General features: G+C 34.0%; 1 protein-coding gene across 1 annotated transcript; it reads left to right on the top strand.

The window, feature by feature from the left end:
* Window positions 1-1,779, top strand: LOC139512459 (uncharacterized; the record flags this gene model as incomplete). The annotated part of the gene is given in 2 exon segments (XM_071300071.1): window positions 1-66; window positions 610-1,779. Coding segments are annotated over 2 exon segments (1,190 nt in total), but the record flags the coding sequence as incomplete, so codon positions are not given.
* Window positions 1,780-13,793: the final 12,014 nt, after the last annotated feature.

Raw genomic sequence — 13,793 nt, 5'->3', positions numbered from 1 at the left:
CAACAAAGTATACAGCGTTTTATGGCAGGAATAGTTGGTTAATAGCTATATATTTTTTCGTGTGTGGTATGTTATCTTTCTTCAAGTTTCTTTAATAGTATAAGAAATAAACTTTTATATCTTTAAGAATAGTCTAGAAAACTTACATGTCATGCATGTCGTAATACTTCAACAGCAATGCACACATTCTCAACACCATACAGAACAAACACAAAAGAAAAACAACGAAACAAAACAAAACAAAACAGCTAATCTACATATTTGTAAAAAAAAAACGTAAAAATTAGGGCATAGTGAAAACAAAGATGGACGGATGTTAATCTACTGTTTACTCATTCAAGAAATGAAAAGAAACTTTTTAAAATTTCATGCGTTCGAAGCGCTTTTCTGGATTTATTTTTATGAGGAACGTTTAAGGTCGATTTTTTGAGAGCTATAAAGGATGTTTAAGAACCAAATCATTTGAAGAGCTCTTTGACAAACAAAAAAGACATAAAAAGCCTTGACCAATCCATATATATATAAGGTTAAGTCAAGTGATTTACATAAGATTTAATAGATATATTTTAGCTAAAATAAATGGCAAACTTTTTGGTATATTTCAAACAGGTATTGGTTCTGTCTTCACGTATATGGTAGCACTAAATACGAATATAATCAACTTCCACAGTAAACACCGCGGATTAATCGTTGGAGTGCTGAATTCGTTTTTCGCCGGAAGTCCATCTATATTTTCAGCAATTTATTACAAGGGATTAACTGGAAAGAACCGATTTGGTGATTTCATGTTGTTGTTTGCAGTCAGTTTTGCGTTTGTCGACGTTCTTTGCATTATTTTTCTTCGAATATTTACATCACAAGAAATTACAGAGAATGTTTTAACTATTGCTTATACCAAAGATGAGTCAAAAAATTTAAAATCTTCCGAAAAATATGAAGCTTCATACAACTCTAATAAACCTGTTCTCAAAACAAATGGTTCAACTGGTACAGACGAACATGGTTTTAATCAGAATGAAAAACAGGATGAATCTGAAAGCTCATCCGAAAGTGGAGTGGATTTGTTAGTCAATAACCACAAAGGGGAACAACTGTCCATCAAACAATTACTATGCAATGCAAATTTTCATTTATTCACTTGGATGTTTGTTTTAGCAGCGTCTGTTGGCTTAACTCTGGTAAATAACATAACAGTCATAGCAAAGTCTCTTCATCTGAACCAATATAACGGAAGCTTGGTACTTGTTGTTCCCATAACAACTGCAGCTTTGAGTATTTTTATTGGCGTTATTTCAGATTTATTCAAAGAAAAAATTCCGCGCATGTCGATATTAGTTTTCGCCTGTGCTTGTTTCGTAGTCAGCCAAGCTATAATTTTAATATTTGGGGAACTATATGTGCTACTTATAATAGGAACTTTTTTGTGTGGTTTAGGAATATCCGCACTGTGGACTTTGTGTCCCGCAGTTATGAGTGAATTATTCAGTTTAGAAAATATAGGAAGAAACTGGGGGATTGCAATATTATTAGCAGCAGTCGTGGGCTTGATAATTCAGTTGCTATTTGGTACTATTTACGATGCACACGTTGTTGAAGGAACACTGGATTGTTATGGTATGAAATGTATAAACGGTGGCATTGGTCTCGCTTTGACTGCTGCTGTACTATCCGTTTCATTGGGTGTCGCATTTATTATAAAAAATCGACGGAATTCAAGTTATGTTCAAATGTAATCGATGAATTAATTATGAATCTAAAATAAATGTCTTTAACAGTTAATTTCATGGGCTCGTCATTTTATTGATTTAACGGCTTCAGTTGTTTCGGTTTGTGTGCTTGGGTGTAGAGCTCGCATCTCTTTTTCTAAATCTGACAAGATAGGGATGTTCCATTACAATTGATTTTATAAAAGAGAGAAAACTAAGTTTATTTGTATTGCTCACATGAGACGATCTATCTGCGCCATGAGTCTTTCTTAAGTTATGTCCACCCTGTATAACCCCGATAAAGATGAAACCGGACGTTGACGCGTTCGAATCGAACACACCGTGTAACACTGAGTTTAGACAATAAAAAAATACTACTTTTAAAGAAAATCCAATATCTATTCTAGACTAAGGATATTTTGCTCCAATATATTCTTTGCCATAATACTCATTAGTTACTAAAAGGTTTTTCAAATATGTGACATCTTTATATACAAACATTCAAAAACGCACGACGATATCAATGATAAAACGTGCTTGGTATTTTTAAATATTAAAAAATTAATGTTTCTCGTACCTCATAGCTTTTAAAACATACATTTTTGAAAATTTCATATTTAAAATTAACAAACTTATAAAGATCGTATCTTTATGTTGTGTCTAGAAAAAGACTAATACACGTTTTAAATTGTCTTTGTTTTCATGTTGTGTACGCTTCGTTGTCATTACACCTTTTTGTACTGTACGCTTCGTTGACACAATATTACGTCTGTCAATGTATTTTGCATCTATTATATTATACTTTGGTATGATTATAATCAATATGCATGTTAGAAAAAAATAATTTACCAACATTTCATGCAGACAGCAACCCATAATAACCGTTGTATTGTTGGAACACTCTTAGAGGTATTTTGCGCATGTAAAAAAATCCTTATGTATACGAAAGTGTAAATTGGTAGCAATAAGTAAAATCACAAAATTACTGAACTCAGTGCGGAAAATCAAATCTGAAAGTCCCTAATCACATGGGAAAATCAAATGACAAAACACATAAAAAAACTAATGGACAACAACTGTCATATTCCTGACTTGGTACAGGCATTTTCAAATGTAAAAAATGGTGGATTAAACCTGGTTTTATAGTGCTAAACCTCTCACTTTGTACGGCAGTCCCATCAAATTCCGTTATATTTACAACGATGCGTGAACTAAACATACATAATAAATAAAATAGTCTAAATATGGGTACAACAGTCATCATCGTGTTACAATTTTAAAAGAAACAATTTAAGAGAACACAAAAGCATCTATCAATAAAAACACATTCAAAAATGAATATACAATAAGTCGACAGATGCATATATGGCTAAGCAGACAGATAAGATACACACGTCCGATTTCTAATTAGATACAATTTTTGAAAGAGTTTACGTGACAGTCAATGTACGGTTAGGGGTGGGTTGGGTGCCCGCTAACATGTTTAATCCTGTCATATTCTGTATGTGCCTGTCTAAAACCAGGAGCGTGTAATTCAGTAATTACATATATTTCTTATTCACTATTTTGTGCATAAATAAGGCCGTTAGTTTTCTCGTATGAATTGTTTTTCACTTGTCAGTTCGGTGTGTTTTATAGCTGGGCTTTGTTCATTGTTGGAGGCAGTACGCTGACCTATAGTTGTTCATTTTGTGTCGTTTGGTCTTTTGTGAAGAGTTGTTTCAATACCACATCTGCCTTTTAATATATACAGCAATAAAAAACAGTCAATGGATTATAGACTTTTGGTCTGAATATCAGAGGCAAGTCCTAGTGGGTCATAGATTACAATAGAGTCACATTAATGCTACAGAATATGTGTATACAATGACCACGCAACTTATAGCCACCAATAGTAATACAGTTTATTTTATGTGAAGATGTAAAAATTAAGAGATAATTTTTGATATTCAACTGGTTTGTTTTCTTCAATTATGTTTTTTGTTTGTTTAATTTTTATGGTATAAAGTGTGTGCTTAACTTCCTCGAACATTACAGTCTTTCTACTGTGATGGCAAAAACTAAACGATTCGTAATTATGGTTACTATTAGCACCTTAATGTCTACACACCCATATGATTTTATTCAAATTTTGACCTATTCTGGAGAAGACAGTCTAAGGGACCATATTTATATTCCCCAGTTACCCTTGGTGTCATCGGTAAATTATGCAGTTGAGCAAAACATCAATCATCAACCTAACCTTAGTCATTTGCTTTGTTTCTTCTTTCATGTCTTAAAAGAAAAGTTATTAATAAAAAACGAAACGTTTCACAGTTGGTACTGACTATTCTGCACCCCATTATTTGTTAATGACACGCGTACGTATTGGCTGATTGTTGGTTGCTTAACGTTCACTTGCAAATATGTCATGCATGTTCAGGATAATCACAAAGTAGCAACACATATTACATGTACACAGTGTAGGTCCTGGATGGAGGCCCTCCGGAATTACGCCAGAGAAGTTTGGACTGCCACTGGATTAAATGAGGTATATTGAATAAGGACACAAATGTTGCCTGTCAACAGGCCATTTATGGACCTCTCATAAAGTTTTTGCAAGGGTTCGCACAGTGTATTAGCGTGGTGTTCTCTCTACACGAGACATTGGATCTAAATATTCCCATTCAGACTGGACGTGACTGCGTACTTTTACATCCCACACAACTAAACGGGTGGCCAACTTCGGTCAGGTTTTACTGCCGGTCGGAAAAAAAGACCAAAGTGACCATATCTAATAGTATATATCCCAGTCACCCTTTACCAAATTCTTTCATAAAATAAATTTTAAAAAATAAGATTTGGCTACAATGTAGAAAGTTTTGCTGTATCTGTTAAATTAAAACATCACTTAACATTATTACAATATAAGCATACTTATGAGAACTCGTAAGATCTTACTTTCTCTTGATACTGTTTACTTATAATTATTTGGCATTGCACAAGTTCATGCGTTTTATTACGTCTTTAGCTAAAACCGTTGGATATATACTGACTTAAACTTTAGGTACATGATTTACCTCCTATAGTTGTAATTCGCTTTGAAATACCTATCAGTTATTTAATTACTCCTTTGTCGATATTTTATGTATATGGTTTTTGTGCCTTGTACCGACATTTTGAGTTGAGTTAATTGCAACTGTACAGGTTTTTTTTATCATGTTATGCAGTTACGCGAGTGTCCCGTGTAAAGGAGAGGGTTGGGGGCTCACTTGTTTAATCCCGCCGCATTTTTGTTTTGTGTCGGTCCAACGTCAGGAGCCTGCAGTACATTGGTTATATAGATCTGTCACTTTTCTTTTTCTTTAATACAAAGTTTTAAGTTATCAATATATATGTTAGTTTCCTCGTTTTAATTATTTCACATGTTGTTGTTGTTTTTTTTTATATCGGGGCCTTTTTTTAGCAAACTATATGGGACAGGTTTTTCTCATTGTGAAATGTTGTACATTGCCCGGGACTATAATAATTGTTTTATAAATACACCCACTTCATTTAAACTTAGGTGGAAAGTTGTCTCACTGGCTATCACACCACATAAACAAAGCTTTAGATGTAAAAAAGAAAAAAAAACTAAATAAAGCAATTGGAATGCCATGTTCGTCATTCGGCAAACTAAGTTCAACGAGATCCTATATCTGCTATCGTCTAGCCGAATGTGGACAAACATCGGTATTTGGAAGAGCCTTAAATTGGGAAAAGTAAGCCATTACAGTTGTATTGACTGAACTATACTTTCTCTGGAATATATTTGTTAACTGTTCATTTCATCTGGAATAACATGAAGTCCCAATTTTCAATAAAAACATTCCTATCTGATGTACGTTGGTTAAACATTGAATGTTTGGCTTTGTATGACTGATATTTTAAGTTCAATTAATTTGACTAAGTTAACAGATATAAAAATTTACAATAAATATAGAAATAGAGTCGCCGACACCATCTCGAATACCTTGACAAGAAAGTGATTTGTGACGGCTTTTGTCAACGAACTGTACAGTGATTATTTAAAAACGCACAACGAACGCGACACATTTGGTGGAACGAACAATCAAAACTTATTTAGTATGATATTGCGTTTATTCTAAGTTCTACGGAACATTTGAAGGCACGCAGTAATGCAACGTTTAGTTATTTATTATTGCCTACGGTATTAAAACGCAAATGTGTATGTACGAAAAGATATTCAGCATTGTTTATCTCATAAAACGTATGAAATTGCACCATGCCTGTGCGTTTTGCATCGAACAGTTTTATCAAACGGTCTATGCAATATCTAAAACTTACAATAACTGTATAGTTGAATAAATAAACTATCATGCACTTTGAAATATTTATATATACTCGTATAAGTTCTAGAGAGGCATTCGAAATTGTTGTCATCCCAAATGTTGTCCTGATTATCGCTTCGAACGCGTCAACGTCCGGATTCATTTGTATCGGGGTTATTCGGAGTGATGTTGTTGGCTGGATATTATTTAGAATTTTAAATTATATTTAGAGTGTTTTGAAATTTGCCACCATTTGAAAAATCGCCAAAGAGATTTTTTTGTGTGCATTTAATCAATAAACTTTTAGTATGATGATTTCTTAAACTTGTCCCGAATACTATTAGCTGTTTCTATTTGGTCAACTTATTTGTTGTTAAGAGTTTCTTATGTTTTTTGATATCCGCATATTCAAAGATAATGCCAATACATTTAAATCTTTAGAAAAGTGGAGGGTGTTTCTGAATTTCGAGTCCTGTTGCGAGTTGGTTGTAGACTGAAGACTTCTGCAAGGTGGTTTTTGTTTTTAAAAGGCTAAGCAGCAAGATAAAAATGATTTTGTTGTAATTTAAAACCTACAAGACCAATGACAAGGTATTCTGAAAGTGTATCTCTATTTCTTATGTATTAAACTATTGAATCTTTAAAGTAAAAAAGAAGATGTCTATGATTGCCAATGAGACAACTCTCCACAAGAGACCAAATGACACAGAAATTAACAAACATAGGTCACCGTACGGCCTTCAAGAATTAGCCAAGCCGATACCGCATATATAGTAAGCTATTAACTGTCCCGAAATGACAACGAAATTACAAACGTAAAATACAAAATATGGCGGGATTACAGATGTAAGCGGGATCCCAACCCTCTACTTAACCTGTGGTGTAACAGTACCGCATAAGAAACAACTATAAAAATCAGTGTGAAAAAGACTGATCAGATGGATACAATCAGAAATACACTCTAACATAAGCACAGAGTGGGCGTGGCCGGGTACTTGAACATCCCAACACCAAAAAAGATAGTAAGTACAGAATGATAGTACTCGCATTTTCAATCAGAATGAAGGTTTTACGAACGAATATGGAAGTATTGGTTTAGTAAAAGTATAATTCACCAGTAATGTTCACAGTCAAGGCTTATAATGCACAAGGATAAACTTCAATTTATCGTTTCAAAAATCGTGCATTTGTAGAGTACTGTAGATAACACCTGTAAATATCAACTTTACTTCCGGTAAAAACATCAAGTCCTTATGCTATCAGGCACCCCACTGTTATCTCACATGCAGCTCACTACTTAGACCACTCGGCCAGTGGCGTAGCTAGGTCATTTGGATGTGTACGCCCGAATCTGGGCAAGAGGTCTAAAGGTCCATAGCGGGTCAAGATCAAAGCACTTGATTTGCGAATCACCAAAAAGCTATCGAGTTATCGAGAATGAATGATTGAGATACGATTTCTGCCATTAAAAAAAATCATCAATAGCACATACTTTTAAAAGAATCTAAATGGTTTATTTTTTATGTTTAATTCATTCATGTACTTTTGGAATGTAATGGTTGAAGAGAAAACATCCAAACCAATAACTTTGAAATATGTGTAATGGGAGCAGCGGGGTTAAGCATTTACTTGACAAAAAAAATAGTTGTTATGAACATGAAATATGTAATTTTCAGAGATGTTCAAGTGCAATATTAAAATTCGTTAAGAGTTCTGTGGTAACCTAATTTCTTTCCGCAAAAAGTGAATCCATTTAATGGCATTTATGATTTATTAGTCCTTTACAGGATTTAAACAAATTAAACTTTTTATTTGGATATTTTTTCTCGATCTGGAACATTAAAGTTTGCACAATATTCATGACAATCTTTAAGTTTATCATGGAAAAAATCCCAGACCGTCTGTGAGTCCTTCTGTCACAGTACAGCACTTAAAAACGAACGAAAAAAAAACTCTCAAAATTTTTGCTTTAGAAATGAGTATTTAAAAGAAACAAACTTCCATAGTTTCATAAAATTTAATGTAGGTTATATGTGTAACAAACTTAACTTTTAACCTCAAACTGTAACTTCTTGTTAACAGCAAACAAGAATTCCGTTTCTCCGTTAAATATAGGAAAATCAAACATGTAGTTCATCGTAATGCTCTGGATACTCTTTTGATCATAAACAGTTTCTGGCCATCTTCTGTAAAATTTCAAGAACTCTAGGTTTGACAAACATGACAAAGTTAAAGATATTTAGAAAAAAACTTTAATTACATACTGAACCTAAATATTGACGCCGCCGCCGAAACTAAGGATCGATAGGATTCGCTTTCGCTACATGAATTACAGACTCGACAAAAAAGCAAACCAAATATCAAATTTCATTATAAAATAAACTGCTTTGAACAGAAAAAAGTACGCGAAAGTCACAGTAGTTTCAGACTTTTACAGAAATAAACAAATATATAATATGATTCCATTTCGTTGAATATCAAATTTCGTCCCTTATATTCCCAATTGAAGAAATAAGTACAAGGCTGATGTAGATTCAATCTGTTCTTTTTTATTTTTATTTTTTTTTTTTTGGTCAAAATTCAAGTGTACGCCCGGGCGTTTTGACGTAAACGTAGCTACGCGCATGTCGGCCACCGAAGCCCCTTTTGTAATTATATAAATATTATCATGGATAATGCATATTAATTTCTTGTTACTGCACCAAGGAAAAGAATGATTGAAGCAGGTAATTAATTTTAACCCTCCTGAAGCACTTGGAGTCAACTGGGATTTCGTTACGCCATTTATGTTAGCTATTCAAAGTTTTCTTTTTTTTATTAAGGACTGTTGTTTTTCTCTTCTCAATTTGACAGGTATATTGTCCTACTTGTCTGTGGTTGAAAACCGGTTTGACATGTTTCATTATTGGTTAAGCCTCGTTCACACCTTACCGGATAGCACGAACGGACGCCTAACGGATGAAAATAAAAGTTGTTTGTTGACAAAATTGTTATCCGTTGGGAGTCCGTTGATGTACTGACCGAATAAAACGGACGTGTAACGGATGCATAACGGACACACACCGGATATGTAACGTACGAGAAACGGACACGTACCGGACAGAACTGCTTGATTGTGTTGACGTGCCTATACTCTAAGATCGATTATGAATAATAAGAATTCACGAACCTTAAGAAATCTGACATACCAATAATTGGCATTTCTGACGCGAAATTTTCAATTGGCATTTATTCGTTTCAGATCCGTTCAGCATTCGTTTTATCCGTTATACGTCCGGTAGAAGTCCGTTTCTCATTCGTTCATCACCTGTTTTATCCGTTAAACGTCCGGTAGAAGTCCGTTGGTGAATTTATCTTCCAGACCTCCAACGGATGTATAACGGACACGTAACGGATACAGAACGGAAACGAAACGGACGAGTTCAGTACAAAACGGACGCCTACCGGACGTTCAACGGACATTTTACCATTGGACGTCCGTTCAAAGTTTTGAACATGCTCAAAATTTCCATCCGTTCGAGCTATCCGTAAAGCCTCGGTCACACCTTACCGGATAGCTCGAACGGACGCCTAACGGATAACTTTTTTTCAATCCGTTCATGTCCGTACTCGTCCGTTGGATGTACGTTCGACATCCGTTCTGTCCGGTACATGTCCGTTTCTCGTACGTTACATATCCGGTGTGTGTTCGTTATGCATCCGTTACACGTCCGTTTTATTCGGTCAGTACATCAACGGACTCCCAACGGATAACAATTTTGTCAACAGACAACTTTTATTTTCATCCGTTAGGCGTCCGTTCGTGCTATCCTGCAAGGTGTGACCGAGGCTTTACTGTCTCATTGACAAGAACCTCACATCCCTTTAGGTTCAATATTTCTAAGTTTAAGTTTATTTTCTCTTGTTTTATAACATAAAAACTCTGGTATTGTGGCATTTTGAATGTACATTTTTTTTAACTAAATTTCAACAGTAAATGATCCATTATAGTTCCAATATCATGTACACTTACCTAAAGAAGCTACTTAACTGGGGAAAAAAGACCAAATCGACTGAACAAGTATGAAAAATTACCACTAACAATATCAAATTGTTTTTAGTCATAGCATTACTACATCCCAGCTTAAGTTCTATGCATATTTAAATGTCCCTACCACTTCGTGGGTTAGACTTTTACTTTTACGTTACAACGTATTTGTATTTGTTTGGCTTTACAACTGTTTTGATATGAGCGTCACTGATGAGTCTTATGTAGACGAAACGCGCGTCTGGCGTACTAAATTATAATCCTGGTACTTTTGATAACTTTTGATGAATATTCTGCCCTTTAGGTAGAAAAATCTAACTCCTTTCCCCTCCCACAAACTGGTAGGCAAAATCTCATATTTTCCATAGTTCATCCGGAACTTTCGTCGCTGGGTCTCAAAAGCCTTTTAAAAGTATATCAAGGATACAAATAGAATTGCACGTGTTTTTGCCTGCAATTGCTGCTTTCAGTTTTAAAGTGTAATGTTGACTGTTAAAAAAAAGTAAATTATTAAAAATAATAGTAAATTTTATTTCGTCATAATAATGTTAATATGCTTAACAATAAGTTATACTACCGATTTATAAGTTTTTTCTGGTACCTGCAACATTTTCAATGTTCAGATGAATACATACATTAAAAACATTTACCACTTTTCAAATTGAATCCTTTCGGTGATGTTCCTTTGGCCTGCAATTGCTGCTTTCAGTTTTAAAGTGTAATGTTGACTGTTAAAAAAAAGTAAATTATTAAAAATAAAAGTAAATTTTATTTCATCATAATGATGTTAATATGCTTAACAATAAGTTATACTACCGATTTATAAGTTTTTTCTGGTACCTGCATCATTTTCAATGTTCAGATGAATACATACATTAAAAGCATTTACCACTTTTCAAATTGAATCCTTTCGGTGATGTTCCTTTGGCACCATCTTTACGGTGTTTATTATATTTCACAACTCGTTCGCTATGCCCGTGTCTGTTATAGTTACCAAATTAAAAAGTGTTGGGTATATGCAGATGGACCATAAGAAGAAATTCCACGAGAAAGCTTTTATTTTGGTAAATCACATGTGTCAACGTTCACAACTGATTTCACGTGATGACAAGTACCTTTTCCGCTGCATTATAAATCTTCAGGTGTAAGTTGTCTGAAATGGCTGAATAAAAGGAGGTCAGTGACATTGACTTTTTAAACTTTTTCTACAACAGTAAACTTTTCGGGCTCAATGGTGCGGACGAGCATCGGAATCGGTCCGTGGACCAGTTCGAACTTGTAAATGATCAGACGGGAAGCTACATTTTATTAAAGGGCAGAGTCAACAAAACGATCTATGGTAGGTTTCATTTTTCTTACAATTTTGTAGTATTTATGCTTTTATTGTGTACATTTGTATTTCAATTCGTTCTCTTGTGTATTTTGGGAGCTATCATTTGATTTTTATATGGGTGCTAGGATGAAAAATGTTGTCCTGCATTTTATTTTAGTTGTAATATCTGTCCTGCCTTTTAACTTTTAACTCGAGTGTTTCACTCTAGTTTATCCTGACTTTTTTATATAAATTGTATTCCTGCCTTTTTTGGCAAAGTGTCTAATCTTGGCAGCCTTTTTTTAACTCAAAACTTCTGTCCTGCCTACATTTTTCAAATTCACCCTACTTAAAATTAAATGGAAGCTGCCTTAGGTCATCAACACTTGACTGTCAGTTTTCAGAATATCCATGTGCCTTTGTTGAGGTCCGCGCTACAACAGGTGCCTCAAATATTACCTTTATGGTAAGACTTATTTTTCAAATCCTTGAAAATTTAATATATCCAACTTAAATGGCCGAATCTCTCAATATATCTTGTGATAAGTAAAACGTATGTATAGCCAGGGCTATATCGTCTTGGTACCTGTTTTGACGCGGACCAGAAATGACGCACCAATTTAGTTTTGGGTTTTATATTTCTAAACAAAAGCTGTGACGTCATCGATAATTACTATTCATAACATGATGGTGAAGGTCATATGACTACAACATAGATGCCTCAAACTCTGTCCAGAAATGTTATTATTGCTTGAATTAGTAAAGATAATGCAATTTCCGCCATTTTATTGAGGTAAAAAACAGTCGACCCTTCCCAGAATGATTATCAGTCCTAAATCCACTTTGGCCGGCAAAAGTATGTAAGGGAGCTACCATTTGATTTTTATGGGGGGGCTAGGATGAAAAATTTTGTCCTGCTTTTTTTTTTAGTTGTAATCTATGTCCTGCCTTTTTATTTTTTACTCTATTCGGTCCTGCCTTTTTTTTCACTAGTTTATCCTGACTTTTTTTACACAAATTGTCATCCTGCCTTTTTTTTTTTAACAAGTTCCTCATCCTGCCTTTTTTTTTACTCAAAACTCCTGTCCTGCCTATTTTTTTCAAATTTCATCCTAGCCCCCCCCATAAAAATCAAATGGTAGCTCCCTAAGCACATGCTGCCCCAGTTTGTGTTTTTCAAATCATATGACTGTCATGTGACATAGTTTTACATTTAAGCGGGAATCACTGTAGAACAAATGATCGTCGCTTATATAATTTTCTATTGTTTATCGATTTTTTTCATTCATTGTACGAAGTATACATTGATAAATGTTTTAATGTCAATGTTGTTTTATGAATGCAATTACTTCTTATTTTCAAGTATATGGAATATATATGTCACTTTGATAAATTTTGAACAATTTTATATAAAATTTGAAATACAAATATAGGTTACTGTGTACAATTAAATTAATGAAAAAAATTGTGTTGCTATCAACATGATCATAAAAGTGACTGTAAATGTCAACATTTGTTATTAAAATTAAATTTGTTGAATAGTGTTAACTTTAAATTATCCGGATTGAAGCAATTTTTCGAACACCAGGTACACTGCAAGTGGTTTTTACTGGTTTGTTTATAGTGCGTCATTACTGGTACCCATCATAAGTTGACAGTCCGTTTGTAATGTTAGCAAACATGATTTTTATTGCTTTTACTGTTTCAAAAATCAACTGTTTAATGATTGAAATACATTAACAAGTGATCAACCTTTCATTCTATTCCGTATTTCTTTTTCTTTTAAATGGTAGATTAAATGCAGAGACAAACACAACGTTAGGTGCGTCATTACTGGTTCCTCGGGGATATTTTTAAGCCGACGTAGTACTACACTCTAATTTTAATTATACTGCACTCGTTCTATTTGAGCAGTCAAAATGCGTTGACTGTATATTTCTATGCCATATACAGTCACTGACCTGATATCACTTTTCCTCATGAATATTTAAAAAGAAATTGTCGAAATTATATTTAATCATTCATACGACCTCTTCAGCCTGTTCTTGTTTCCAATGTAAACAACGATGCGTTTAAGGACTCAAACTTGTTTCTTTTGCAATTTTTGGGAAAACATATTTCACTTATTAATATTTTTTTGTTTGCAACCTATAAATCATTGTGTTTTATGCTTATTGTTGATATTTTAGTCTGCAACGAATTCGTTCATCATTGATTGCGGTAATGATGTACATTTCATCGTGTTTTATATTTCTCCGTCTGTGTGATATGAGGCCCCTTTAAAGGGGGATTTTCCCCAATATTTAAATCGAATAAATAACATGAACACAATAAACAACAATTGAAAATGTTTTTTTAGATTGCAGTATAAAGACAATAATAGTGCATTGACTTGACATATCAACGATATAAGGATTCGGCCCGAAACGGGGAAAATG

The sequence above is a fragment of the Mytilus edulis genome, chromosome 2 (genome assembly GCF_963676685.1).
Source record: "Mytilus edulis chromosome 2, xbMytEdul2.2, whole genome shotgun sequence".
NCBI classification, from domain to species: Eukaryota; Metazoa; Mollusca; class Bivalvia; order Mytilida; family Mytilidae; genus Mytilus; species Mytilus edulis.
This window is presented reverse-complemented; position numbering and strand designations above follow the sequence as displayed.